Source organism: Taudactylus pleione, unplaced genomic scaffold (assembly GCF_031769625.1).
Source record: "Taudactylus pleione unplaced genomic scaffold, aTauple2 ptg000875l, whole genome shotgun sequence".
Taxonomy (NCBI): domain Eukaryota; kingdom Metazoa; phylum Chordata; class Amphibia; order Anura; family Myobatrachidae; genus Taudactylus; species Taudactylus pleione.
Genome location: NW_028285277.1, coordinates 3,777,806 through 3,803,221, shown reverse-complemented (window position 1 = coordinate 3,803,221; position 25,416 = coordinate 3,777,806). Strand labels below are relative to the sequence as shown.

The 25,416-nt window shown below is 46.3% G+C and overlaps 1 protein-coding gene across 3 annotated transcripts in view; it reads right to left on the bottom strand.

Moving 5' to 3' along the window:
- The window catches only part of NELL1 (neural EGFL like 1), a 647,610-nt gene that overhangs the window by 278,206 nt on the left and 343,988 nt on the right, over nt 1-25,416 (bottom strand). For 2 of the 3 annotated variants that reach the window (XM_088458962.1, XM_088458961.1), the window contains exon 12: nt 25,183-25,311. In XM_088458962.1, coding sequence (XP_088315088.1) covers nt 25,183-25,311 — 129 coding nt within the window. Of the gene's footprint in view, nt 1-14,411; nt 14,489-25,182; nt 25,312-25,416 lie in introns of those variants that run through there. The other variant, XM_088458963.1, reaches the window with a different exon arrangement.

The window sequence follows — 25,416 nt, the reverse complement described above, 5'->3', positions numbered from 1 at the left end:
AATTGTTCACCTGACTGCTGGATTACGCTGGGTACACACCGGAGCGACCGCCAACCATTCTGACTTTACTGACTGCTTCCCTTGAGCCCAGAACTAGCAGCAATGAGCATACACACGCACTGCAATCTTGTGAACGATATATCATATCGTATCGTTTGGTCGTATACGATTTATCGTTGCTCCTGTACACACTAGAACAACCGTCGTTAGGATCCCCTGGAAATTTGAATAATGGCTGTACAATGTGGTATCGCTTTGTCTGCCGAATACTCTACAGTACATAGCTTACTGCTCTGCAAAGTGGTTTTTGCTCTGCAAGTTATGGATGTGTATAGCTTTCAAGCTGTGGCTGCCCACGCTGTTATTTTGACATCACATCCTGATACCCAGAAGGCTCGCAAGAGGAGGAGAGTGGAGAGGGCCTGCTGGACCAATGAATGGCTTATGCAGAGAGGCTCCATGTCTCATATCAAGGTGATAAAGACTCTGGGCAAAATTTACTAAGCGGCGGTTTGGTGGCGATTTCTATTCTATTCTAAACCCCGGGGGTTTGGTGGCGGTTTTGCAGCGGTTTCGAAATGACAGCCCTGTTCTATTGTATTCTAAAATGTGTTTCGATGGCAATTTTGCAGCGGTTTTGGCCTTAGTAAATCTGCAGAAAGCAAAACCGCCGCCAAACCACAGTCAAAACACATTTTAGAATAGAGTAGAACAGGGCTGTCATTTAGAAACTGCTGCAAAACCGCCACCAAACCCCCGGGGTTTAGAATAGAATAGAAACCGCTGCTTAGTAAATTTTGCCCTCTGTAGGAGTTGAAATGCGTCGGATGAGGAGAAGCAGGATACCGGGTGTTGGTCCATCTGAGTGGAGCGCATATAGAGCTTGGTTCCCAGGTCTCTATTCCCGGGAGGCGATTGGAGGATTTTTGTGCTAACATGACTTGCCGTACATTATACACCGTCCAATCCGGTACGCTGCTCTGATTTATTGCTGGTGGATTCAGCAGGAAAATGATTGTAGGTTTTTCCACTGTACTAATAAAAGTGGTATTACACTATTTGCAATTATTATTCTTCCCTGTATGCACTTATGGTGCAGAATATCTGTTGGGAGATATAAGAAAACCAGGAGAATACAGTATTAACGTGGAAAAGAATGGTAAGCTTGTGAATAAGAAGTATTCCCTTCAGTAGTGCATCCAGGACTGTATTGATTCAAGTCAGTGACTGTGGACATATATATCGTTTGAACTATTTTAAATCACAACTTAGGAGGAGCTTGAGCCATTACCCAATTTTTTTTGTGTACATTGTCCTGTGTGAGAGGTTTAGTGCGACCGCCTCAGTGGTTCTGTGCACCACTCATTGTTTGAAGCGCGGGATTTACTTTCTTTTTTTCATAATCCACTAAAAGCCACCAGCACCAATAAGAGGAACGAGCTGCAGGAGGTAGTGTGGGACGGGCGCCATCAGGGACGTAACTAGGTATTTGAAGGTCCCATAGCAAATGTTTGTAAAGGCCCCTATATACAACCCAGTGGTGAAAAAAAAGGATATAACACTTGTAACTTTGACAAGGAAGATGGCCCCCCCCCCCTAAGCTCTGGGCCTCATTGCAGCTGCACCCCTTCACCTATGGTGGTTATGCCCATGTGATCCATGAAGAGAGTGGAAGAATGGAAGAGACGGAGATAATAGAGGAACAGAGACACACAGGGAGGGGGAGTCTGAGAGAAAAGGGGGGATAGGGGGAGATAGAGACAGGATAAGAAGGGGCAGAGAGAGATGGGAGGAATAGGGGAACAGAGAGACACATGGAGGGGGAGTCTGAGAGAAAGGGGGAATAGGGGGAGATAGAGACAGGATAAGAGGGGGCAGAGAGAGATGGGAGGAATAGGGGAACAGAGACACAGGGAGGGGGAGTCTGAGAGAAAGGGGGGATAGGGGGAGATGGGAGGAATAGGGGAACAGAGACACAGGGAGGGTGTGTCTGAGAGATAGGAGGATAGGGGGAGAGAGAGACAGGATAAGAAGGGGCAGAGAGAGATGGGAGGAATAGGGGAACAGAGACACAGGGAGGGGGAGTCTGAGAGAAAGGGGGGATAGGGGGAGATAGAGACAGATAAGAAGGGGCAGAGAGAGACGGGAGGAATAGGGGAACAGAGACACACAGGGAGGGGGAGTCTGAGAGAAAGGGGGGATAGGGGGAGATAGAGACAGATAAGAAGGGGCAGAGAGAGACGGGAGGAATAGGGGAACAGAGACACACAGGGAGGGGGAGTCTGAGAGAAAGGGGGGATAGGGGGAGATGGGAGGAATAGGGGAACAGAGACACAGGGAGGGTGTGTCTGAGAGATAGGAGGATAGGGGGAGAGAGAGACAGGATAAGAAGGGGCAGAGAGAGATGGGAGGAATAGGGGAACAGAGACACAGGGAGGGGGAGTCAGAGAGAAAGGGGGGATAGGGGGATATAGAGAGAGACAGGATAAGAAGGGGCAGAGAGAGATGGGAGGAATAGGGGAACAGAGACACACAGGGAGGGGAGTCAGAGAGAAAGGGGGAATAGGGGGAGATAGAGACAGGATAAGAGGGGGCAGAGAGAGATGGGAGGAATAGGGGAACAGAGACACAGGGAGGGGGAGTCTGAGAGAAAGGGGGGATAGGGGGAGATGGGAGGAATAGGGGAACAGAGACACAGGGAGGGTGTGTCAGAGATAGGAGGATAGGGGGAGAGAGAGACAGGATAAGAAGGGGCAGAGAGAGATGGGAGGAATAGGGGAACAGAGACACAGGGAGGGGGAGTCTGAGAGAAAGGGGGGATAGGGGGAGATAGAGACAGGATAAGAAGGGGCAGAGAGAGATGGGAGGAATAGGGGAACAGAGACACACAGGGAGGGGGAGTCTGAGAGAAAGGGGGGATAGGGGGAGAGAGAGACAGGATAAGAAGGGGCAGAGAGAGACGGGAGGAATAGGGGAACAGAGACACACAGGGAGGGTGTGTCTGAGAGAAAGGGGGGATAGGGGGAGAGAGAGACAGGATAAGAAGGGGCAGAGAGAGATGGGAGGAATAGGGGAACAGAGACACAGGGAGGGGGAGTCTGAGAAAAAGGGGTGATAGGGGGAGATAGAGAGAGACAGGATAAGAAGGGGCAGAGAGAGATGGGAGGAATAGGGGAACAGAGACACAGGGAGGAGGAGTCAGAGAGAAAGGGGGGATAGGGGGATATAGAGAGAGACAGGATAAGAAGGGGCAGAGAGAGATGGGAGGAATAGGGGAACAGAGACACACAGGGAGGGGGAGTCAGAGAGAAAGTGGGGATAGGGGAAGATAGAGACAGGATAAGAAGGGGCAGAGAGAGATGGGGGAAATAGGGGAACAGAGACACAGGGAGGGAGGGTCTGAGAGAAAGGGGGGATAGGAGGAGATAGAGAGACAGGATAAGAAGGGGCAGAGAGAGATGGGAGGAATAGGGGAACAGAGACACACAGGGAGGGGGAGTCAGAGAGAAAGGGGGGATAGGGGGAGATAGAGAAACAGGATAAGAAGGGGCAGAGAGAGATGGGAGGAATAGGGGAACAGAGATACACAGAGAGGGGGAGTCTGAGAGAAAGGGGGGATAGGGGGAGATGGGAGGAATAGGGGAACAGAGACACAGGGAGGGAGTGTCTGAGAGATAGGAGGATAGGGGGAGAGAGAGACAGGATAAGAAGGGGCAGAGAGAGATGGGGAAGAGAAAGGAAAATATCCTACAACACTGGGCACAGTAGATTGTATCCCGGCAAATGATGGCTCCACAATGCAAGTCCATAAGTAAAAGCTTATAGTACACTGAGTGCTGCAGCTATGTCCCTGACCCTGGTTTCTGGCCCATAAACATGATCTCTTTTCTACTGAGAATAAACAGACTCTCAAACAACTGAAATGGAATCAGCCACTGACCACTGTAATGGCTCTTACTGTCCTACCAGAGGGTCAACTAACTATCACAGAGCATCACTGATCAGTGTAGCTAAAATGTAAAAAAATATCTGCTTTATCCACAAAAAGTCATTCACAAAGGATGTTACAAATAAGACTTAAAAAGAGTTAAAATCGTAGCTGCAGTTGCCTTAGCAACAGTGAGATTACATACAGTATAGAATTTGTTTTAATTATTCCTAGAGTGCCATGGATTACATGTGGAGTTCAGGGTGCACTACACACACAATTTCAGCTACATTATTCAATAGAGTAGTTTATTCAATAGAGAGTTGTACATCAGACCCTACAAGTAGGAATATCATCTTTTACACAAATGTGTTATAGCGTGACAGGAGCCTTACATCATTACTCTGTGCTGCTGGGGGGCCATAGTCTTCCACTACATTGCCCAGAGTCAATGGCTTCCTGCTGCCCCTATTCCCCTCCTCACATCATGTCACTGCCCCTGTCACATGCAGCCCTGTCCTCACTAACACATCACTCATCTCCTGATATACTCTGTGCTGCTGGGGACCCTGCTCTTCCCACTATATAACTCTCAGTCTGTGACTTCCTGATGCCTCCATTCCCCTCCTCACATCATGTCACTGCCCCTGTCACATACAGCCCTGTTCTCACTGACACATCACTCATCTCCTGATATACTCTGTGCTGCTGGGGACCCTGCTCCTCCCACTATTTAACTCTCAGTCTGTGACTTCCTGCTGCCTCCATTCCCCTCCTCACATCATGTCACTGCCCCTGTCACATGCAGCCCTGTCCTCACTAACACATCACTCATCTCCTGATATACTCTGTGCTGCCTCCATCTACCCCCTCACATCATAACACTCCTTAAAGCTCAGCCCACTCAACTCCTGAAATACTATTTTCTGCTGTTAGGGTTTGGATTACATAATTACTACAGGCAGTACTATACCAATTAAGCAAAGGGCAAATCTCCTTTAAAAAGGACTGAACCCTCATTCAGCTACACACTGCCTGAAGAAGCAGCGAGAATCACGTTGCACAGACACAAATGTGTTTTTTCATGCGAGAAATCCGTTTTAATTGTTATTTATCTTATTTTTTATTTTATGATTGATCATCATTTTTTATATTGCCTATCTTGTTTTTTTCTTTAATTATTGTTTGTGCTGTTATATATATTTAATTGGTTCAGAAGCATTTTAAAACACCTGGTTTTTAATATACTGGCTTTGTATTCTCCATTATTTATTCATTTACACACTGTGAGTGAGACTAATATTCTACATATCACCGGCTATATATCTCTGTACATTAATGGTTTCTGGGAGGGGAGGAATGAACCCCCCTCTGACGTCGGAGCTTCTGTTATTTCATTCAATACAATTCATTTATTTCACTAACCAATTGGCTGATCTTTTCTGTACATCAATGTCTCACTGTCATAGGATAAGAGATTAGGGGCCTATTCATCATAACTTACATTTCTCTGGAGGTAATTAGGTTTAGAACGTGCATGGCGTTCTACCTAATTACCGGAGGATTCATCATTCCTCCTCCCTATAACTATCTATTTCGAAAAGCTGTCATTTTTGCGATGACAGCTTTTCGGGAAATAGATACTTTTCCCTCTCTACACTAACTTATCGCTGGAGTCTGTGCTGCACATGCTCTGTTACAGCTGTAAAACCATTGCACGCGCGGAACTTACCCGCCCGCTGCAGCGCCTCCGGTGGCTGCTCGGACACTGTGTACTCCCAGCAGACCTAGGGCCTGATTCAGACCCACTCGCGAGCGGCTGTCCGCTCGCAAGTGGGTCGATGTTCTGGACAGAGCATGCGCACGACGGAGGGAGCTCCGTCGTGCGCATGCGCCAGACGCGACGAGCGAAGGAAAGTCCTTCGCTCGTTGTGTCTGATCAAAGGGGGCGTGCTGTCGATGTTGATTGACAGCACGCCCCTTTGGTAGGCGTGCCGGGGGCGTGCCTCCCTGACGGGGGCGTTCCCACGGGAACGCCTCCCGTCAGAAGCCGGCCCACTGACATCACTAGTGATGTCAGTGGGAGTGGTTTTGGCTCTGATAGAGCCAAAATCACTCCGGAGCTTGCGGTTGAAAACCTCAACCGCAGGCTCCGGCTCGCAGTTTCGATGGTCGCGATGGTCAAGACCATCGCGGCCATCAAACTGCACGCTCGTATAGCCTGTGGGTGGTGACCCACAGCTATTCGAGCGTCCAGGAGGACGCTCCATTTTCATGGAGGCCGGCCCTCATTCAGAGCGTGCGCTCTGCTCAGAGCGTACGGCTCTGAATGAGGGCCCTAATTTCTACATCCCCATATTAATGTACTAATGTATGGGGAGTGTGGAAATTAACGCAGGGGGACTTAACCAGGAGATATCAGTGATATCTCCTGCGTTAAGATACTTCATGAACACTAAAATAACGGTATTTAAGGAAAATGTCCTTAAAAACGTTATTTTAGTGTTGATGAATAGGCCCCTAGATCTCCTCTATACAGGAATAATTCTGACCACAAAGTGATTTATTAGGATTTGCACAATGTCGGTGTAATTATTTTTAAAGAAAGTATCGGTCATATCCAACGCTGGAGAATCACAAGCCACTCTCTAACCCCTTAGGGACTTTTTGGGGATTGCCTTATTCTCCCAGGCTGCATATTATATTGTATTGGGTATTACTCAGGACACCTGCCTGTACTATGCGGCAGCGTCAGATCTGTAGACACATTTATGTGGAGGAGATGAAGAATGAGAGGTAAAAAAATACTTAGAAAATAATAGAGGAAGATGTGAGTAATTTGGAACAATAGTGGGATCTTGAGACGACAGTACAGCGAGAGATAGAAATAGACCTATATGTCATACTGAATAGGTTCCTATACAATAATAGGTGTCAAAATAGTCTAGAAAAAAAAAAATAGATTTGGGGCCGGGTCATCTTGGCCTACAGTTAGGGAAGTGCAGGGGCCGTGAAAACGCGATTTGCGTCCTTCATGACCCGCCTCCTGTTGCGAAATGTTCCTGGTTCACACCCATTTCCCTGTTTCCCTGGGGAATACGACAGGGTTCCATACTCTCCCTGAGAGAGAGCCCCAAACCCCATACCTCGCCCCAACATAGCAGGAGAGTAGACATGGTTTTCTAGGTTTTTAAGGTGCACTTGTCATTAACCACCGTAGATACTTTAAAGTCCAAAGTGGGCTGGATCCCAGGCATAGTAAATAGGGGTAATCCTCTATTACATAAAGCAGAGAGCTGACTTGTGCGGTTCCTTTAGGCTGGAGGATTCCATTCATAGCTCACCATATGTGGGTGGAGGCATTACTTACATGCTATAACATTTTATTATGAAGGGTTTGGTCAAAAAGGCCCCCACCTCCCTTTTAACAATGCAACTATCAAATTATGAGTAGTCACTGAAGTGACGGGTTCCTAGTGACTGGATAGGCTGCAGGGTAATAGTTCCTCAGCGGAATCGCTATGTAATACCGCCGGCCGCATGGCCGGCAGTTCGAATCCCGGCAGCGTCAGGCCGACAGAGGAACAGATCCCGGCAGCAGCAGCCCGACAGCGCTGGAAATCCTGATCGTCCCCAGGTAAGTACTAACTAACCTAACCTACCCCCCTAACCCTCCCTTAGGGGTGCCTAACCCTAACCTCCCCTCCCTTAGGGGTGCCTAACCCTAACCTCCCCCCCAAGTGCCTAACCCTAATCCCCCCCCTCTAAGTGCCTCCCCCTAGCCTAACCCTAACCTCCCGTGGGCGTGCATAACCCTAAGTCCCTCCCGGGAGCCCTAGACCTAACCCCATACTTGCCGACTTTCTGGCTGCCCCTTCCGGGAGGGAGCAGCCAGATCGGCATTACTGGGGGGCGTGGCCAGCAAACGGGGGCGGGGCCGGCCAGCTGACAAGTTTTTGCGGGCGGGACGGGGACGGAGCCACGCGAGCGCGTCATTTTGGCCCCGCCCCCGCTACACACTGCCGATATTACAGGCAGTGTGATGCAGGGGGCGGTGCCAAAATGACGCGAATCGCGTCACCGCCCCCCTTCGCTGCCTTGATTTTTACAAGTTATTGCGGTGGGAAAGGAGGGATCCGCGGCAGCCGGGAGACTTGCCTGCCATCCCGGGAGGTCGGGAGCGGCACCCGATTTTCGGGAGGCTCCCGACCAAATTGGGAGGGTAGGCAAGTATGCCTAACCCGCGGCTGTCCGCTCGCAGCGCCCGGCATCCCTTCGATCGGGATGCCGGGCGCCGGTCTCCCGGCGTCGGTAAATTGAGCATCTAGACGCCGGTCATTTCACCCTCGCCGGGATATGACGCCGGGGTAGCCGGCTGTCGGTATAATGTCAGCCGGCTTCCCGATTGCGTCCCTCCTCAGTTTACACGTCCCCCTTCATTATAAACTGCGCTTACTACACTAGGGGGTAAATTTACTAAAGTGAGAGTTTTTAGAAGAGAGTTTTAAAAGTGCTGTTGCCCATAGCAACCAGATTTTAGCTATTATCTACTAGAAGGTGCTAGTTAAATGTCAAGTAGAATCTGATTGGTTGCTATGGGAACATCTCTTTTAAAACTCTCTTCTAAAAACTCTCACTTTAGTAAATTTACCCCCTAATACTGAAGATGGGTGTATGGCACCTTTAGCACGTACGAGTTTGGAGTCTCACTCTAGGTTCTCACCTATAAAAGCAGGAAATTCCCCGAAAGGAACAGCCCAGATATCTGGAGACTCCTCAGCTATTCAGAGGCTCAGGGGCTGAGATTTGTGAGCTCTGTAATGGGAAATGTATAGTAAATGGTGCCCAGTAAAGATAAGGGGAGTTTAATTTGCTTTTGCAGGATAAAAATAAGCATTTCTGGGCAGCAGTATAAAAGCGCAGAGTGAGCAGAAAGATGTCCGATAGCTGCGCGGTTTAATACAGAGCAGTCATCTTGTGTCATTACAGGTCCACAAACGCGCACACTGGCACAATTTTAATTGAATGAGAGTAATAGCCTTGTGAGGCCGAGTATATATATAAACATGAAGCACACGGGAAGCCAATAAAAAAAGGATTCAACAACACTTATTAATGAAAGCTCTGCAACCGGCGAGATTAAAGATTGCCATAGTAACCATTTACATGCTAACCTAATAATGGGACGGCTGTCATTTCCAGTCATCGCAAGTCACACGTCAGGTGCAACGGCGACTCACGGAACTGACACAAGACGTTCCAGAGATGTCATTTAAAGAAATCGTAGGGATGAGCTCATTATTTAGAGGTAAAAAATGAAATATGCCCCACAGACGATTATATTGTGTATTTCACCATTAACTTAAATCTATACTGTTCCTTATCAGCGAGTCGCACGTCATAATGATGTCACAAGCATGATAAAGACATGCGCCATTCTTATCAATTCGGTAGCACCAACAAACTCAATTCATGGTCAACAGGAACCAGTACGTAAAAAAAAATAAAAATAATATACATATAACTTTATATTGCTCATTACTGAACCTGCGCTTGGTCTCTTACGTTCCACCTATGTATTATATGTTTTTTATATCATTTTTTTGGATTCACCTCTCTCAGTAACATATTTTGATTTTTGCGATATTGCATTTAAACAATTGAATCAGTGTGTTATTGACATTTTTAATATGTTAAATTTTTGACCCCTCTCACACATCCCCCAGTTGTAATGAGTCTTGCAGGTTTGGTTCTCATCATTAAATATACAGATAACAGCAAAAACGCACCTTTTGTTTGAGCTGGTTTTGTTTGCAGGAATTGGCGATTTACCCCGGGGGTGAGTGATACATAGCCTGACAACGCATTAGTGGGCATCCATCAATGGTGGAGGGAAATACTGTAATTAAAGCTGTGTACGGTAACAGATGGAGACAGAGAGGGTAATAAAACCTATAGATTTTAGAGTGGGAAATAGAAATCTCCGGTTGTTAAAATGAGCCTTCAGTACGTGTCAACTGCAAGAGAAGCGCCCAAACTTCACATTAAACTAAAACGCACAAGAAGAATATCCAAGAAAGCTGAATAAAAAAAAAAAAACAGAAGGTGCGCACCATACACTAAAACTGCAAAAACTAATGAGCAATCAGGTGGAGTACATACAATATGCAGGCAGATTGGGGCCAAAGAAAATCTTTGACTTTGTGTTGGCGTAACCCCATCTGTCCCCGTGCCTTCGTTCCACAGTGACTTAGCAGAGTAAAAAACATTTGTAAAAAGAAAAAGGAAAAAACACAGTATTTATTTTTTTAGCATGTTTTTCAAACAATTAAATTAAAATATACAACCATCTAGAGCCTTTACAATCTGTCCTTTGGCTCACAGAGAATCTATTACGCCTCAAAGTTAGAGGACATTATTACTGACATTAAGTCCATTATGGGGTAGTAATAACCTCGTTCTTATCCATCAGAATACGAGCAATTAGCTGGGTCATGTGATCAGACCTCTCTCTCACATTCAAGGACTGAGGCCAAGTTGTTTTACACTTACAGATCTGAAATAGTAATTTATGTCAGCGTATCCTTTATTTCCTACAGGAAGGGGATGGAGGTGAATTTCCTCCAGGAAGGGGATGGTTAGGGCGGATTTCCTCCAGGAAAGCGATGGTTGAGGGGATTTCCTCTAGGAAGGGGATGGTTGGGGGATTTCCTCCAGGAAGGGGACGGTTGGGGGATTTCCTCCAAGAAAGGGATGGAGGGGGGTTTCCTCCAGGAAGGGGATGGTTGGGAGATTTCCTCCAGGAAGGGGATGAGAGGGGGATTTCCTCCACGAAGGGGATGGAGGGGGATTTCCTCCATGAAGGGGATGTAGGGGGATTTCCTCCATGAAGGGAATGGTTGGGGAATTTCCTCCAGGAACGGGACGGTTGGGGAATTTCCTCCAGGAAGGGGATGGAGGGGGATTTCCTCTAGGAAGGGGATGGAGGGGGATTTCCTCCAGGAAGGGGAAGGCTCCTTTAGACAGCTGCTCCACTAACAACTATCCACACTCCGGGCACTAGGCTCCATACCTTATGCCTGCCTTTACTTTACACTGCCACCACTGTATCTAGGCCCAGGCTGTTCATCTCACACAAGGTTTAGGCAGATGGACCACTACCCCCCTTAATGCTGATTTGTGGTACAAAAGGTACAAGGCCTACTGTGTTCATAAAGGAATTTAGTCCTGAGGCTTGTTTTCAGAATTGCCTATAGCTTCTTGTTACTAGGCCCAAGAGCTCCATACGACACCAGGGAGGTGTTCCTGGCACTAAAACCCCTCAGACCGTGAGCCATAGGTGATGCCCATTTTACCCCTAAATGCACTTTTTTTCCTGCCACAACTGATGCCCATAGAAATATTTAGCTATTAGATAAGAGAATAGGTCCAAATAGGAGTATTTGGTATCAGTAAAACGTCCCTATTTAGATTACTGCACTACACCTCCTGTAGCCATAGCTTGTGTTGTGCGGCAGTAGGCGACCACTTAGTAGTTGTTGCGTTATCGCGCTGGTTACTGTCTACATGGGTGAAGCACACAGCCTGTAGATGGGGCATGACAGGCATTGTAGGTGTGAGGTGTGTCCTTGCAGGTACGAGCACACCCTCACCCCTGGTGCACTTGAGAACTGAGCAGCGTAACGGCATAGCATTCCATTTCAATGGTCCACTCCCCATCTCTGTATACAGGAATAATTAGTGACTCTCCGGCAACATAAGCAAAACACTCAAATTAAAATCCTGAAATCCAGACTCTAGAGGGAGAAGTCAGTTCTCCATTTTTTAACTTAGACTTTTAATAATAATAATTTTATTTATATAGAGCTTTTCTCCTAAAGGACTCAGGGGCCTATTCATTAAATGTAAAACTTCTCTGGAGATAATTAGGTTTAGAACTCGCATGGAGTTCTAGCTAATTATAGGTGGAATTCATCATTCCTCCTCTCCATAAGTATCTATTCCGGTACCTGTCATTTTTGCGATGACAGCTTTTCGGGAAATAGATACTTTTCCTGCCTACACTACCTTATCGCGTCTAGAAACAGAGCTGCGCATGCGCTGTTACATCTGTAAAACCAGCGCATGCGCAGCACTGCCTACAGATGCGTTAAGATTTTGGCAGCTGCGTTTTGTACCATCTGCAAGCGGTGCGATTCTTTTGCGAGGAGACCAAGGTAGAGGGCGTTGCAGTAGTCTAGGCGTGATGATATAAATGCATGTATGACTTTGGGCAGATCTTCTGAGGGAATTAAGTGCTTAGATTCTGGCTATGTTCCTCAGATGAAAGAATGAGGCTGTGATTGTGGCTGATACCCAGGGGCGTAGAGAGCCACGCAGGGCCCCGGTAAAGGGGGGCGTGGCCTAATTGCAGAAGGCGTGGCCACGCTCCCTTGGAAAAAAAATATTGTTTTGCAGCACCGCTGCGCGCCGGGGAGGGGACGCTGTGAGCCTCTCAGCCCGGCGCAAAGCCAGTGGGGGGCGCGAACAGTGTGATCGCTCCCTCCTTCAGGCATAGGAGATTGCTGTGGCTGCAGCTTAGCAGCCGCAAGCAATCTCCCACTGTAGCCCAGCACACGCACACGCTGTGTGCTGGGCTGCTGCAGAGGGAGGGAGGAAGTGAGGGGGGGCGGCGCCAGACCCGGGCCCCTCTGGAAGCCTGGGCCCGGGTAAACTGTACCCGCCCCCCCCCTCTCTCGGCGCCCCTGCTGATACCTGATGTGTAAGTGTCAGAGGTCACTATCCAGGACAACCCCAAGATTCTGCACGTTTTGTAATTCTGATCCCCCAGGCGCAAGTCCTGTTTGGTGGCTATTCTGTAGCCCTGTCCTGTGACCTATCATAAGGATCTCTGTTTTATCAGAGTTCAGTCGCAGCCAACTGGCATCATCCACTCCTGAAGCTCAGCTAGGCCGCCATTTAGGGTTGTTATGGGGTCCTTTGTACCTGGAGCAAAGGACAGGTACAGTTGTGTATCATCAGCATAGCAGTGGTAGACCAGGCCATGACGTCTGATTATTTCACCCAATGTAGCATGTATACTGCAAAAAGCATGGGAGATAGTATAGAACCCTGTGGGACACCGCATGGAAGTGACGCTGATGATGAAGAGTTTACTCCAGAAGAAACTCTCTGTGACCTGCCAGTCAGAAATGATTTGAACCATCTAAGGACTGTGCCACCCAGTCCACAGAAATTTTTCAGGCGCTCAATTAGAATCCCTGGTTCACAGTATCAAATGCTGCTGAGAGATCCAGAAGGACTAAGATTGAACATAGGGCTATATTTACTAAGGTGCGGGTTTTTAGAAGTGGAGATGTTGCCCATAGCGACCAATCAGATTCTAGCTATTATCTTCTAGAAGGTACCAGATAAATAAGTAGAATCTGATAGGTAGCTATGGGCAACATCTACACTTCTAAAAACCGGCACTTTAGTAAATATACCCCTTATTATTTAAATTTTAATATGCAAATTAAAATTCAGATTCTGCTCCGTATTTGGCAGAATCTTTTGAAAAAGGTTTCAGTACAGGGTATTATGTAAAAATAAAAATGCCATTTATACATATATACACACACACCTGTTTATACAGCATAGTTGCCGACTTTCTGGCTGCTCCTTCCGAGAGGGAGCAGCCAGATCGGCAGGGCAGTGGGGGGGGGGGCGTGGCCTAAAAAGGGGGCGTATTCGGACGGGTGACTGACGCTTGTAGCGTCACGGGGGCGGGGTCACGCGATCGCGTCATTTTGGCCCCGCCCCCGCTACGCAATGCCGATAATACAGGCATTGTGAGGCAGGGGGCGGGGCCAAAATGACGCAAATCGCGTCACTGGCTGCCCTCGCAGCGGGGGCTAGGACTAAATTGCGGTGGATGTTGGGGGGATCGGCGGCCGCCGGGAGGCTTGCCTGCCTTTCCGGGGGGGCGGGAGCTGCACCCAATTATCGGGAGGCTCCCGCCCAAATCGGGGGGGTAGGCAACCCTGTTATACAGTATGATCGGAAATATTGGAGAGGGTCTCATGGTTACATGGACGCCCTTGTTGGTAAATGTTTAATGCGTAATATTTCAGCTGATTTGTAAATAACACGCCGGTTAGATGAGAGGGATGGATGAATCGGCCCACATCACCCGTCTCCTCCAAGGCTCCGCCATCAGCTCTTCCAGCCCCGAGGTGAGTAACTCGCACATAATATTCATCTTCTAACCATTTAACAAAAAAATCCAGATTGCATTCATGAAATATGAAAGTACCAGGGCGGAATCGCACACATTAATCTTCAGCTGTGGATTACACTTTACATCTTCATTTTTGTACTTCAATAGTTTAGCAATTTGTAGTTCTAAGATGCTGATGTTTCCAAGTTCATGACCATTTGTCAGAACGCACCTGGAGCTTTGCTTCTTTCTCCGAGAGTTTCCGAAAAACAAATGTTTCTTCGTAACAACCCAATTTGGCAAGAATAATGGAAAGTTTTGCAATTATCAAACCACACTTGAAAACTGTGATGAGGCTGAAACTAGATGAATTAAATTTTTTATTATTTTCATTATGTACTGTTTCATTGCTGCAACGTCTGAATATAGGCATGCCGCATATCACTTTAATCAGCAGAAGCTATAATCAATTTGCAACACTTTGTGAATAAGACACCACGTGAAGGTAAAAAGTTGCACGAAAAGACGCTCGGCGCTACTGAGTTACGCCATGGCGCGACTTGGACTGTTTATCGGGCAAGGAAGTAAGATGCATGTGGACACATCCGTACGTTGCACACAAAATGACAGAGATAAATTGCAGCAGGACACACATGTATATATCACAGCACAACCATTAGAAGAGAAAATGAAGTAAAGGATTATTAAACCCAATCACAGGAGTCAGTGTAACAGAATGAGTAACACGCACTCATAATAAACCAATTAACCTCTGTCATACGCAGAGAATTTCACGGGTCAGTGCCGGTATTATGGAGTCACACTATGGAGGGAGAAAATCCATAATTAGCAATTGTGCAGTGACTTCTTCACTTTCCTGAATTTATTCTTTAAATATCACAAGGCCTTTAATTTTACATGTAGCTGTATCCTCCATCTTTCATAGTAACCCACTATTACACCTGTGTACATCTATGTCATACCTGTATACTAGCAGAGTGACGTACAGTAGCCAGAGTTATCCCAACCGGATGCAAGACATCTATCTCCAACCATTTAATGATCGGCGTTCCTGTGTAGTAATTGCATCACGTTGGCTCAATATAAGCAGAACTCAGTGGATTAGGGGAAATCACATACAGTACCCATGTAATTAGTATGATCTGTTCTCACCCAGCATATCTGTACAGACTGATCTGTTCTCACCCAGTATATCTGTACAGACTGATCTGTTCTCACCCAGCTTATCTGCGCAGACTGATCTGTTCTCACCAAGCTTATCTGTACAGACTGATCTGTTCTCACCCAGTATATCTGTACAGACTGATCTGTTCTCACCCAGCTTATCTGCGCAGACTGATCTGTTCTCACCAAGCTTATCTGTACAGACTGATCTGTTCTCACCTAGTATATCTGTACAGACTGATCTGTTCTCACCCAGTATATCTGTACAGACTGATCTGTTCTCACCCAGTATATCTGCCCAGACTGATCTGTTCTCACCCAGTATATCTGCACAGACTGATCTGTTCTCACCCAGTATATCTGTACAGACTGATCTGTTCTCACCCAGCATATCTGCGCAGACTGATCTGTTCTCACCCAGTATATCTGTACAGACTGATCTGTTCTCACCCAGTATATCTGTACAGACTGATCTGTTCTCACCCAGTATATCTGTACAGACTGATCTGTTCTCACTCAGCTTATCTGCCCAGACTGATCTGTTCTCACCCAGCATATCTGCACAGACTGATCTGTTCTCACCCAGCTTATCTGCCCAGACTGATCTGTTCTCACCCAGCATATCTGCCCAGACTGATATGTTCTCACCCAGTATATCTGCACAGACTGATCTGTTCTCACCCAGCATATCTGCACAGACTGATCTGTTCTCACCCAGCTTATCTGCATAGACTGATCTGTTCTCACCCAGCATATCTGCCCAGACTGATCTGTTCTCACCCAGAATATCTGTACAGACTGATCTGTTCTCACCCAGCATATCTGTACAGACTGATCTGTTCTCATCCAGCTTATCTGCAGACCGATCTGTTCTCACCCAGCTTATCTGCGCAGACTGATCTGTTCTCACCCAGCTTATCTGCGCAGACTGATCTGTTCTCACCCAGCTTATCTGCGCAGACTGATCTGTTCTCACCCAGCATATCTGCACAGACTGATCTGTTCTCACCCAGCTTATCTGCGCAGACTGATCTGTTCTCACCCAGCTTATCTGCGCAGACTGATCTGTTCTCACCCAGCATATCTGCGCAGACTGATCTGTTCTCACCCAGCATATCTGTACAGACTGATCTGTTCTCAACCAGCTTATCTGCGCAGACTGATCTGTTCTCACCCAGCATATCTGCGCAGAGTGATCTGTTCTCATCCAGCATATCTGCACAGACTGATCTGTTCTCACCCAGCATATCTGTACAGACTGATCTGTTCTCACCCAGTATATCTGTACAGACTGATCTGTTCTCACCCAGCATATCTGCACAGACTGATCTGTTCTCACCCAGCAGATCTGTACAGACTGATCTGTTCTCACCCAGCATATCTGCACAGACTGATCTGTTCTCACCCAGCATATCTGCACAGACTGATCTGTTCTCACCCAGTATATCTGTACAGACTGATCTGTTCTCACCCAGTATATCTGTACAGACTGATCTGTTCTCACCCAGCATATCTGCCCAGACTGATCTGTTCTCATCCAGCATATCTGCGCAGACTGACCTGTTCTCACCAAGCTTATCTGCGCAGACTGATCTGTTCTCACCCAGCTTATCTGCGCAGACTGATCTGTTCTCACCCAGTATATCTGTGCAGACTGATCTGTTCTCACCCAGTATATCTGTACAGACTGATCTGTTCTCACCCAGTATATCTGTACAGACTGATCTGTTCTCACCCAGCTTATCTGTACAGACTGATCTGTTCTCACCCAACACATCTGCACAGACTGATCTGTTCTCACCCAGCATATCTGCACAGACTGATCTGATCTCACCCAGCTTATCTGCACAGACTGATCTGTTCTCACCCAGCTTATCTGCGCAGACTGATCTGTTCTCACCCAGCATTTCTGCGCAGACTGATCTGTTCTCACCCAGCTTATCTGCACTGACTGATCTGTTCTCACCCAGCATATCTGCACAGACTGATCTGATCTCACCCAGCATATCTGCACAGACTGATCTGTTCTCACCCAGCTTATCTGCCCAGACTGATCTGTTCTCACCCAGCATATCTGCCCAGACTGATATGTTCTCACCCAGTATATCTGCACAGACTGATCTGTTCTCACCCAGCATATCTGCACAGACTGATCTGTTCTCACCCAGCTTATCTGCACAGACTGATCTGTTCTCACCGAGCATATCTGCCCAGACTGATCTGTTCTCACCCAGAATATCTGTACAGACTGATCTGTTCTCACCCAGCATATCTGTACAGACTGATCTGTTCTCATCCAGCTTATCTGCAGACCGATCTGTTCTCACCCAGCTTATCTGCGCAGACTGATCTGTTCTCACCCAGCTTATCTGCGCAGACTGATCTGTTCTCACCCAGCTTATCTGCGCAGACTGATCTGTTCTCACCCAGCATATCTGCACAGACTGATCTGGTCTCACCCAGCTTATCTGCGCAGACTGATCTGTTCTCACCCAGCTTATCTGCGCAGACTGATCTGTTCTCACCCAGCATATCTGCGCAGACTGATCTGTTCTCACCCAGCATATCTGTACAGACTGATCTGTTCTCAACCAGCTTATCTGCGCAGACTGATCTGTTCTCACCCAGCATATCTGCGCAGACTGATCTGTTCTCATCCAGCATATCTGCGCAGACTGATCTGTTCTCACCCAGCATATCTGTACAGACTGATCTGTTCTCACCCAGTATATCTGTACAGACTGATCTGTTCTCACCCAGCATATCTGCACAGACTGATCTGTTCTCACCCAGCATATCTGTACAGACTGATCTGTTCTCACCCAGCATATCTGCACAGACTGATCTGTTCTCACCCAGCATATCTGCACAGACTGATCTGTTCTCACCCAGTATATCGGCGCAGACTGATCTGTTCTCACCCAGCTTATCTGTACAGACTGATCTGTTCTCACCCAGCTTATCTGTACAGACTGATCTGTTCTCACCCAGCATATCTGCCCAGACTGATCTGTTCTCACCCAGCATATCTGCACAGACTGATCTGTTCTCATCCAGCATATCTGCACAGACTGATCTGTTCTCACCCAGCTTATCTGCACAGACTGATCTGTTCTCACCCAGTATATCTGCGCAGACTGCTCTGTTCTCACCCAGCATATCTGCGCAGACTGATCTGTTCTCACCCAGCTTATCTGCACAGACTGATCTGTTCTCACCCAGCATATCTGCACAGACAGATCTGTTCTCACCCAGTATATCTGTACAGACTGATCTGTTCTCACCCAGTATATCTGTACAGACTGATCTGTTCTCACCCAGCATATCTGCGCAGACTGATCTGTTCTCACCCAGCATATCTGCGCAGACTGATCTGTTCTCACCCAGCATATCTGCGCAGACTGATCTGTTCTCACCCAGCTTATCTGCGCAGACTGATCTGTTCTTACCCAGCTTACCTGCGCAGGCTGATCTGTTCTCACCCAGCATATCTGCGCAGACTGATCTGTTCTCACCCAGCATATCTGCGCAGACTGATCTGTTCTCACCCAGCTTATCTGCGCAGACTGATCTGTTCTCACCCAGCTTATCTGCACAGACTGATCTGTTCTCATCCAGCATATCTGTACAGACTGATCTGTTCTCACCCAGCTTATCTGCACAGACTGATCTGTTCTCACCCAGCTTATCTGCACAGACCGATCTGTTCTCACCCAGCATATCTGCGCAGACCGATCTGTTCTCACCCAGCTTATCTGCGCAGACCGATCTGTTCTCACCCAGCACATCTGCGCAGACTGATCTGTTCTCACCCAGCATATCTGCGCAGACTGATCTGTTCTCACCCAGCATATCTGCACAGACTGATCTGTTCTCACCCAGCATATCTGCACAGACTGATCTGTTCTCACCCAGCATATCTGCACAGACTGATCTGTTCTCACCCAGCTTATCTGCAGACTGATCTGTTCTCACCCAGCATATCTGCGCAGACTGATCTGTTCTCACCCAGCATATCTGCGCAGACTGATCTGTTCTCACCCAGCATATCTGCGCAGACTGATCTGTTCTCACCCAGCTTATCTGCACAGACTGATCTGTTCTCACCCAGCTTACCTGCGCAGGCTGATCTGTTCTCACCCAGCATATCTGCGCAGACTGATCTGTTCTCACCCAGCATATCTGCGCAGACTGATCTGTTCTCACCCAGCATATCTGCGCAGACTGATCTGTTCTCGCCCAGCATATCTGCACAGACTGATCTGTTCTCACCCAGTATATCTGTACAGACTGATCTGTTCTCACCCATCTTATCTGCGTAGACTGATCTGTTCTCACCCGGCATATCTGCACAGACTGATCTGTTCTCACCCAGTATATCTGTACAGACTGATCTGTTCTCACCCATCTTATCTGCGTAGACTGATCTGTTCTCACCCGGCATATCTGCGCAGACTGATCTGTTCTCACCCAGCATATCTGCACAGACTGATCTGTTCTCACCCATCTTATCTGCACAGACTGATCTGTTCTCACCCAGTATATCTGCACAGACTGATCTGTTCTCACCCATCTTATCTGCGTAGACTGATCTGTTCTCACCTAGCATATATTTGCGCAGACGCACGCTTTCTGAGGCATGCAGGATTATACTACTCCGCCTGCAGGATGGTGCCGGCTGGCAGCCGTATCAAGAAGAAGACTTCAGCCACAAGACTGATATTAATGCTCATTAATTACAGAGAATTCCCATTACTGCAACGCAATCATAAATTATTTTCCCACATGAATCTATTGTGTGTTTTGTAGTCAATCAATGTTGGGAAAATATTTTTTTATATTCAATCTCAATCTGAATTTTCCCAACAGGACACCAGTGAGAGCATCGTGACAATAGTAAGACAATTCCTTTTGTTAATAAGAATACAAAACATTGAGAGAACAATCTCAGCTGGATGCTGGGATAGACAGGATGGTGGAACGGCTCCAGAACGCGCCAAAGTGTTTATTCAAGGTTGCCACCATGACAGCACGCTACAAAATATGCTTATTTATAAGCTATAACAGGAGCAATCACATAACAAATACCTGTATAAGTAACGTGAGATCACAATACGTCTTGCTCTAACCACAGGCAAACAAAAAATAAATTAAATGTATCATACTGTATAACTAAATGCAACATATTAAAGATGGTGAGCAGAGAATTTACCAATGGATACAAACAGATCCGTTGTTTAGATTATTGTTCTTTAAAAAAAATAGTCCAATTATGTACTAAGGGGATGCACTGCAATGTACTAAGGGGAAGCATTAAGCATTTGAGAGTAATAAAGAACCAACCAATCAGCTCCTGTCATTTTCCAGATCCAGCCTGTACCATGACAGTTAAGAGCTGATTGGTTAGTACTTCATCTCTCTGCAAGGCTTAGTACATCTCCCTCTAAATAAAATGTGTGCACCAATCAGTTTGTATATAATACCCTCTGCATACTAGTACATCTATGGTGGTCCCTTGTCTGGCCCAGTGTCTGGAGAATGGTGAAACGAGAAGCGGGGTCTTTGGTGGAAGCTGTGATGTTTCAGAGTGAACGAGATGGAGATCTGGAGACATCGACTATAGGCTCCTATACATCAACAATCATAGGCAATGACTATAGGCTCCTATACATCAACAATCAGGGAAAATGACTATAGGCTCCTATACATCAACAATCAGAGGCAATGACTATAGGTCCCCATACATCAGCAGTCATAGGCAATGACTATAGGCTCCTATACATCAACAATCATAGGCAATGACTATAGGCTCCCATACATCAGCAATCAGAGGCAATGACTATAGGCTCCTATACATCAGCAATCAGAAGCAATGACTATAGGCCCCCATACATCAGCAATCTGAGGCAATGACTATAGGCCCCTATACATCAGCAATCAGAGGCAATGACTATAGGCTCCTATACATCAGCAATCAGAGGCAATGACTATAGGCTCCTATACATCAGCAATCAGAGGCAATGACTATAGGCTCCTATACATCAGCAATCAGAGGCAATGACTATAGGCCCCCTTACATCAGCAATCAGAGGCAATGACTATAGGCCCCTATACATCAGCAATCAGAGGCAATGACTATAGGCTCCTATACATCAGCAATCAGAGGCAATGACTATAGGCTCCTATACATCAGCAATCAGAGGCAATGACTATAGGCTCCTATACATCAGCAATCAGAGGCAATGACTATAGGCTCCTATACATCGGCAATCAGAGGCAATGACTATAGGCTCCTATACATCAGCAATCAGAGGCAATGACTATAGGCTCCTATACATCAGCAATCAGAGGCAATGACTATAGGCTCCTATACATCAGCAATCAGAGGCAATGACTATAGGCTCCTATACATCAGCAGTCAGAGGTAATGACTATAGGCCCCTATACATCAGCAGTCAGAGGCAATGACTATAGGCCCCTATACATCAGCAATCAGAGGCGATGACTATAGGTTCCTATACATCAGCAGTCAGAGGCAATGACTATAGGCCCCTATACATCAGCAGTCAGAGGCAATGACTATAGGCCCCTATACATCAGCAGTCAGAGGCAATGATTATACGCTCCCATACATCAGCAATCAGAGGCAATGACTATAGGCACCTATACATCAGCAATCAGAGGCAATGACTATAGGCTCCTATACATCAGCAGTCAGAGGTAATGACTATAGGCCCCTATACATCAGCAGTCAGAGGCAATGACTATAGGCCCCTATACATCAGCAATCAGAGGCGATGACTATAGGTTCCTATACATCAGCAGTCAGAGGCAATGACTATAGGCCCCTATACATCAGCAGTCAGAGGCAATGACTATAGGCCCCTATACATCAGCAGTCAGAGGCAATGATTATACGCTCCCATACATCAGCAATCAGAGGCAATGACTATAGGCTCCTATACATCAGCAATCAGAGGCGATGACTATAGGCTCCTATACATCAGCAATCATAGGCAATGACTATAGGCCCCTATACATCAGCAATCAGAGGCAATGACTATAGGCTCCCATACATCAGCAATCAGAAAACCATAATTGAACAAGTTGAAGATTTGTTGCCAGATGTTAGGTTTTGCCAATCGAGCAATCTGCGCCCATACATTACAGATTTTTCTCGGTGATTTGCAGATCGATTGCGGCAAACACAGATCTGCCAATCTTGAAAGGCTCCATCATTTTACTAGTAATGGTCTGCAAATCTGCTGATCATGTCCATACACTAGCAATCTACAGCCCCAATCTATCTGTGACATCTAACCTGATTTACCAATCCCAATCAGTTTTTGGTTGCAATCTGCGATCTGTGACTCCCGTACATTCCAGATTTTTTTTTTGCACAATCATCTGCAAAACGCAGAATTGCCACAATTGATTAATGATGTATGGGGGCCTTAACCCATAACTTATTCACTAAACAAAGCTGCTTCACAACGTTCATCTGTCACATTGTATTATACAGTTAGTTTATGTTATAGCGCGGTGCACAACATGAGGGTTATAAAACGCAGTCAGACTAATCTGAAGAGACTTTCCAATCGGTTAGAAACAGACAATAACTTTAAAACAACATTTGAACACTTTGAACAATATGGACTTTAGTACAACTTGAGCATTCATAAGAGATGGTACATTGCAATGGCGTCATTTACCCTGGACCTGAATAAACACGGTGACAAATGAAGTGGAAACTGGAAAATTATATTTCCACTACATGAACGGCCCACAGGTCGTCCTACATCTGGGAAACCACTGTACCATACAGCATATTAATGTAATGCGAGGTCTCTCAGTACAGGGATATGGTGATCACTGCTGCTGTATGACCCAGCGTGCAATTACACCAACACCAACGTATGCAAGGACATTACACAATACAGGGCAAAACACACTTATCCAAAAAATTACCAGCAGTGGCGCAGACCAAAATTCACATCGGGAAACCACACCAACTGCCATCCTCACTGGTGATATCATTCATTGGTGATATCCTCACTGGTGATATCCTCACTGGCGATATGCTCACTGCCATCCTCACTGGTGATATCATTCATTGGTGATATCCTCACTGGCGATATGCTCACTGCCATCCTCACTGGTGATATCATTCATTGGTGATATCCTCACTGGTTATATCATTCATTGGTTATATCCTCACTGGTTATATCCTCACTGGTGATATCATTCACTGGTTATATCCTCACTGGTGATATCATTCATTGGTTATATCCTCACTGGTGATATCATTCATTGGTTATATCCTCACTGGTTATATCATTCATTGGTTATATCCTCACTGGTGATATCATTCATTGGTTATATCCTCACTGGTGATATCATTCATTGGTTATATCCTCACTGGTGATATCATTCATTGGTTATATCCTCACTGGTGATATCATTCATTGGTTATATCCTCACTGGTGATATCATTCATTGGTTATATCCTCACTGGTGATATCATTCATTGGTTATATCCTCACTGGTTATATCATTCATTGGTTATATCCTCACTGGTGATATCATTTATTGGTTATATCCTCACTGGTTATATCCTCACTGGTGATATCCTCTAGTTATATCCTCACTGGCGATATGCTCACTGCTATCCTCACTGGTGATATCATTCATTGGTTATATCCTCACTGGTGATATCATTCATTGGTTATATCCTCACTGGTGATATCATTCATTGGTTATATCCTCACTGGTGATATCATTCATTGGTTATATCCTCACTGGTGATATCATTCATTGGTTATATCCTCACTGGTGATATCATTCATTGGTTATATCCTCACTGGTGATATCATTCATTGGTTATATCCTCACTGGTGATATCATTCATTGGTTATATCCTCACTGGTTATATCATTCATTGGTTATATCCTCACTGGTGATATCATTTATTGGTTATATCCTCACTGGTTATATCCTCACTGGTGATATCCTCTAGTTATATCCTCACTGGCGATATGCTCACTGCTATCCTCACTGGTGATATCATTCATTGGTTATATCCTCACTGGTGATATCATTCATTGGTTATATCCTCACTGGTGATATCCTCTAGTTATATCCTCACTGGCGATATGCTCACTGCTATCCTCACTGGTGATATCATTCATTGGTGATATCCTCACTGGTGATATCATTCATTGGTGATATCCTCTCTGGTTATATCCTCTAGTTATATCCTCACTGGTGATATCCTCACTGGTTATATCCTCACTGGTGATATCCTCACTGGCCACATCCTCACTGGCTATATCCTCACTGGCTATATCCTCACTGGCCACATCCTCACTGGCGATACCCTCACTGGCCACATCCTCACTGGTGATACCCTCACTGGCCATATCCTCACTGGCGATACCCCCACTGGCCACATCCTCACTGGTGATATCCTCTCTGGTGATACCCTCACTGGTGATATGCTCTCTGGTGATACCCTAACTGGTGATACGCTCTCTGGTGATACCCTCACTGGTGATATGCTCTCTGGTGATACCCTCACTGGCAGTCGGTGTGGCTCCCCTATTTGAATTTTGGCCTGCGCTGCTGACTAGGGTGGTGACCAGCTGGCCTGGATGCTAATGGCAAGCACTTTCATCTCTTGCTCAGACTTCCTCATATTTCTCATAGACCAAGGTATGTCTGCGTCACATTTCACTAAATTACGTCAATTACTTAAAAAAGTTATAAGAAAAACTTTGGGGCCTATCGGTAGTGAGTGAAACACCCTGTATAACACATTGGCTCACACTTTAGGGTAGTACACTGCCCAGTGCAGAGTAGTATCAGTTCCTACCTTCACAGTAGGTCGGGTCTCCCTGCAGCGGCACAAATCCATTGCGACATTCACATGTGGCTTTGGTGATCAGATTTTTACATTCAGAATTGTCCCCACACTGGTGTCCGTCTGCGCAAAAGTCGTAACCTAGAAAGATCAGAGGTGGTTTTAGCAGGGTGCCCGGTAAATGCTGTGCATATTGGCAGAGCCAGAGAGCAAAAGGGCCATAGCCTCTACCACTGGCTACTACCA